Genomic DNA, 5,691 nt, shown 5'->3' with positions numbered 1-5,691 from the left:
GATCCCTCAAAAGTGGCATCGCTTTATGTGCAACACTTCCCCTCCTCTTTCCCAAGAAGGCACATATAATTGGGGCTTAGGTGAAGAACTTCAGTACGCTCCCACACAGGCTAATGGCACAGTGGCTTCCTCACTGCCCCAAGGCTGATGCTTGGTTAAGATAGGAGTTCCTTTGGCAGGGGAGAGGACTGGCATGTAGAAACAACTGGGTCATTGAACAAGGGCGGGGGAGTCTGAACAGGGAAGTTAAGATTAAGAGAGCCTATGAAGTCTGGGGAAACCACATGAAACGCAGGTCTCTGCCCAGGCATGTAGACTGACAGAGAAAGGAAGGGAGGCACAGCTCCATAATTATGCAGCATGTTGTGACTTCTGTGAACACTGCCAGGAGCAAGCATGTTGCAGTGCCTAGCTGATTGCTTTCTCAAGGTAAGCTGCAGAGCGTCGAGCACCCTAAGCCACAAGGGGAAGGCAGTGAATCACCAAGGGGCAAGTCAGTCCCCTATGCACTAGTGCAGTACAGAATTATGTCAACGTAGAGTTGATGCCCCTCCCTGGCACAGAGACAACAAACAGAGACACTCCTTTGTTTATAAATACATCAGAGACAACCAGGTTACTGTGGAAAGTTATTTTATTTCAGAATTCCACGCACTCTGTCACAGACCATGCACTAGACTTTCCCCTTTACAAATCCACAGCCTCCAGGCCTGGGAGAGATGGGGCATCATCTCTTCACTTCACACTGCAAGTACCCACATGCTGAGAGTGAGAGCCATGATGGCAGCTTGCCAGGAGGCAGAGGGCAGCCTCTTGTTTCCATAATTGCTTTTAGATACTTAAAAAGAAATCCATTTGACTTGAAAGGTTAACAGTGGAGCTCAGCAGCAGTGAAAACCCAGTGCTGAGCAAGTTGGTCCTCGCCCCACAGTTAGAGGGAACAAGACGACAATCTCATGGGAAGTTTGTGTGAGCTAAGCTACAGCACAACACAGCAAGGCATTTTTGGAACCCAGATAGCAAACAGCCAGCGCAAGCTCCGGGCCTGTTACAATCATTCGTCTCCAAGTCGCTCTGCCAGGAGCTGCCCTTTTCACACTAGGCTTTAAGCCCCTCTGCTCTGTGCTCCCATTTTGGCTAGGAAGGAGCCTACCAATAGGTAAGACAAAGCAGCCCTCCTGGCTGTATGTCAACACGTGTACTGCATCAAACTGGCACCTTTCAGTGTGAAGAAAGACTCACAAACAATCCATTTGACCCCAGGCTGGGTACAGCATTAGTGTAAATTTCCTGCATACTTGCCCTGCTCCTTCTTCCCTGCCTCTATCACCCCTTATGCCTGACCCTGCTCTTGAAACACTCATAGATGCAGTGTCCCTGTGACCTATTACATCTTTGGCCTTTGCTGAGACTGCCACTGCCAGGGCAGTTATTGCCCACTGTGGGGGCTGCCTGTAGAAAGTGAACATCTGCCTCTCACAAATAGGCTTGTGGCTAGCTCAGAAGAAGGGAAAAACTGAAAGGAAGAAAAGATGGAAGTGATTGAAGTAAGTGGAGCAAAGTCTACAGGAAAGGCAAAAAGGCAGCTTCAGTCTCCATTTGATACACAAATTCAGCTCAATAGCAGCAACAAGAAATGGCCATAAAATATTAATTCATTAGGTTGCCAGGAAGAAGCAAAAGCATTCATGTAAAAAATTCTATATACAGATGTGTGTGGCAAACGTTCTGAAGCTAACTCAGACACTGRCTTCCTCCTGCTTCTGTCTCACCTTTTTTGTGTCTATAGTTTTGATCATTCCAAACCATGTTGCTGCTCAATTCTCTGTGAAGACCATGGTATTGGACTCAGCACCAAGTGAGGGGTGAGATCACACTGAAGAAATGAACCTATGGGGAACTCCTGACAACCCTGATATTTTAATATTTTTGTTGACCTTCAAGTAATTAGAAGAAAGGGGAATTTCCCCAAATACCCTATGGGCTCCAAGTCTCGCCTGTCTGCTTTTAGGGTAGGAAGGCTGACATCAGAAAGGCAGTGAAGGACAGGGAAAGGAAGGAGGAAAAATTCCAGGAACTAGAGTGAAGAGCAATCAACAACAGACCCAACACTGACTGCTGCAAAAACTTACAAAACACAAAATCTTACAAACAGAATTTCTGTTAACCTTTTAGAGACTACAGACTATTTACACACACAAACTTCAAAGTATGCATCTGGCAGTCTAGAAAATGCCAGTACCCTAAGGATTAAATAATTTAAAACATAACATTGTGTTATCACTGTATACAGAATACTATCTGACACGCTTGCTAAAATGGATGGATTGTCCGAGAAAGATGTGCCCTCCCTCATCTCACCTGCACTGCCTCTAAAAAGAAAACAAGGGATAAAGACTCTGTGGTTCCACTTCTGAAACTCACCTTGAAACTCTCCTGTCAAAGGGGAGTAAATCCTGAGGGAAAGGGAAGGGCAAAGGGTGCCTGCTCCCTCCAACCTCTGCTGCTGCACTACCCCCCTCTCTTGGCTAGGAAGGCTTGACGGCAAGGGAAGGTGCTAAAGATGGGGAAAGGCAGTTATGATTCTCTAACAAAGGCTGTGCTTGTCATTTGAGAGATACACAGCCCCAGATTCAGGAGGACACCGTCCCTCCCCCTTTCTAAAGACAGGAGGCCAAAAGGCTGAATGCAGAGCATACACAGTCCCTGTGGCTAGTGTACGAGATGCCAGCTGTGCTGCAGCTGCTCCCTCAAAACCATACTGTGGTCCAGCAGCAGATGGAAGGACAGTCAAGGGAGAACAGTGTGATAGCACTCAGAAACAGGAGTCAGCAGAAGTGCATTACCAATAGGTCCAAATGGACAGAAGAGGAAGGTGTGCCCTCCCCAGCTTTCTAATAGTAATTGTAAACTGAGAACGCTGGAAAGTCAGCACATGGGAATGAGGAATGGGGAAAAAAAGCTTCAGTTCAGAGGTGACTGGGGTGAAGGACTAAAAGACACACTGAAAGCAGATGGTGAAGTTAGCTTCTTTCTAAATGCCAACATTGCATATGTACACTAATTTCTGTGTATGGGTCAGAATCTCACTGATGACAGCAGCACAGTCCTGTCAGCTTCACTGACTTGTACCTGACGAGAATCTGATGCTCACACGTGCATGTTACAAAACCCTTTGAAGCACACAGTCCTGCTTCCACCTCCTAAAAACCAGAACAGCCATATGCTCTCAGGGAAAAGATGAAAAAATAATCCCTGTTCCCATGCGTGTCTCCCACCCCTCCCTCATAATCAGTCTCTCTTCCTCTAGGCCAGAGAGAGACATCTAAAGAGCCGCCCTGTTCTCCATTCCCAGGGCCATTCCCACCAGCAACACCCAACAGGTCTGGCTAGGCAGGAATGGCAAGCCCTGCTCCTTCAGCCTCATCCCATAGCCAGACCACAGAAGTTTCTTCCAAGACTCCCTGCAACAGCTTCAGTGAGAATTGCCCATACTGAAGGCTGTGTTGCAGCAGGCTGGACATTGCTCCCAAACCCAGCTTATGAAGGACAAGGAGGCTCTGTAGGAGCAGGAGCCATGGGCATGTGCATTCCCCTCTTCCAACCTCAACAGTCCCAAATACTGTCAATATAATCATTATTCAGAGTTCATTCAGAAATACAACAAACAGCCCTATCCAAAATATCTCATTCAGGCTGTACATCTGGATTAGAGAGACAAAAAGGGGGAAGTGAGACAGTGTGGAACAGGGGAGACAAAGAAACATGGGGGTAAAATCAGACAGGAAGAAATGAAAGGACCTCAATGCAAGTCTACTAAAATCATCACTGGATTCACCAGCCCAGTTCCACCTCCTACAGATCAAAATTGATTCACTGCAGTAAGTATATCACAGGAGAAAGAAGTGCATAGTGTTTTTTGGTAGACACTTAAACATCAGCAGAATTTATCCAAAGAACTTACAGCTGCAGCTTTATCCTCTTTTCCCTAGCCAACAGGTACCTGCTGGGACAGAGATGGTGGAAATGGACCAGTAGCACCAAGAAATTCAGTGGGAGCACCAGCTCCACAGCAGGAAATAATAATGAACCAAAAGGAGACAGAGAGAGAGAAGTGGAGGAGACATATTTCGCAGTAATCAAAGTCCATCTTGGCTAAACACCATCAACATTCCCCTAGTAAGGCCCTGTTACGTCTGCAGCAAGACCTCTGGCTCTGAGAGAGAGCTGTAGAGGGTATAGCCCAGCTCATCCACTTCTTCTGGGGTGAGCTCTGAAAACAAGTTCACCTTGGGGTTCAGAGCACTAGGGAGGACACCTGCCTCCAAGTAGCGGATCAATCCCTTCAGCGCCTGCAGGAAGCGGTCAGCCAGCACATCTTGGGACCAGTTGGACTCCTCTTCGGATAGATGCAGAATGACATTGGTGAGCTGGCTGGCAGTGAGGTGACCCAGGGCTGGATTCGACTTGCATACTGCTTTGAAGATCTTCAGGCACAAGCAACGGCAGCCAGAATCACACTGGTCCAGGGCCCGGAGGCGAGCAGTTTCTGACGGCCGCAGGCTCAGTCGCCACAGATTGTCATTCTGGGCCAGTCGATGGGGTTTGGCCACAAGGATGATGTCACCCAGTGTCAGGGATGGCAGAAAGTCAATAAAAAGATGCCGTTCTGGATCATACTGGACTTCCAGCGTCAAACCTCCTGGGGGAGCTGCTGGACGGATCACATAATCCAAGAGAGTCCCAATTGCTGGCCAGTTGATGGAGCCAGCTACAACTTTCTCAAAGGTGTCTGCTACAGCTTTGGGGGAAAGGTAACCCCCCACCACACAGCGGTCCCAGTAGCTGCTCCCACGGGGAAAGTACTCTGGGTTTTCCCGACGCACCAAGTAGAAGCCAGGAATGTTCATGATAGTGTCCTCCCCAGGGATGCATGACCACAGGTTCTGCTCCAGCATCAGAGGCACAATAAGCTGGATGTGGTCAGCTGTCACTACCTTTCACAAGAGAGAAAAACAGGTAAGGACCAGGTTTCTCCCAGCACACTCATTCTTTTTCCCACCACCTCTAGATAGYCTTCTGTTCAAAGGAACTTGGAAAAAGCATTCAGCTGTCTCATTCTCCTCTCTGCGTGGGATTCACAGCCTCCCTTTCATCAAAAGACATTTTAAAGGACCATTTCCCAGCTTCAGTGGAATAACTCCAAAGTATAATACAAGCTAGTGCTTATATGACACTTGCTACTTAGAGATCTTTAAATACGTAAAGGACCTGACATGGATTGTACATACAAGAATCATTTTGCCTCCTACTGCTCTAAACCAACTCCTTGGATGCAAGATGCAGCTGGCCCAGGGCACAGCAATGCCACTCGATAATTTAAAACAGGAGGGTATTAAATTTCTAGCCTAGCTTAAGTTGCCATGGTTTAATTATCCCATGTTACAGCTAGGTACTGCCCTCATCCAATCTGCCACATTGTTTGGAAAAGGTCATTAAAGGTCCCTTTTCACCAATGTGATTAAGACCCCAGATCCAAGTTTCACTGGACATTTGACACTCCATTTTGGAGCTCTGACTCAAACCAAAAAGCGTGCCTCTGAATCACTCACTATAGCCATGGGCATCTTTCCATCAGGGAGATATGCAGCAGGGACTGCTGTCCAATCCAGGTCTGTCATGCATTAAAAA

The 5,691-nt window shown here is 47.4% G+C and overlaps 1 protein-coding gene across 2 annotated transcripts in view; it reads right to left on the bottom strand.

Annotated features, from left to right (window-relative positions):
- Positions 1–616: 616 nt before the first annotated feature.
- The window catches only part of MIEF1 (mitochondrial elongation factor 1), a 9,765-nt gene continuing 4,690 nt past the window's right edge, over positions 617–5,691 (bottom strand). For both annotated transcript variants that reach the window (XM_026065045.1, XM_026065046.1), the window contains exon 5: positions 617–4,997. In XM_026065045.1, coding sequence (XP_025920830.1) covers positions 4,191–4,997 — 807 coding nt within the window. In that variant the 3' untranslated portion in view covers positions 617–4,190. The remainder of the gene's footprint in view (positions 4,998–5,691) is intronic.

The sequence above is a fragment of the Apteryx rowi genome, unplaced genomic scaffold (genome assembly GCF_003343035.1).
Source record: "Apteryx rowi isolate R43461 unplaced genomic scaffold, aptRow1 scaffold_223, whole genome shotgun sequence".
NCBI lineage: Eukaryota > Metazoa > Chordata > Aves > Apterygiformes > Apterygidae > Apteryx > Apteryx rowi.
This window is presented reverse-complemented; position numbering and strand designations above follow the sequence as displayed.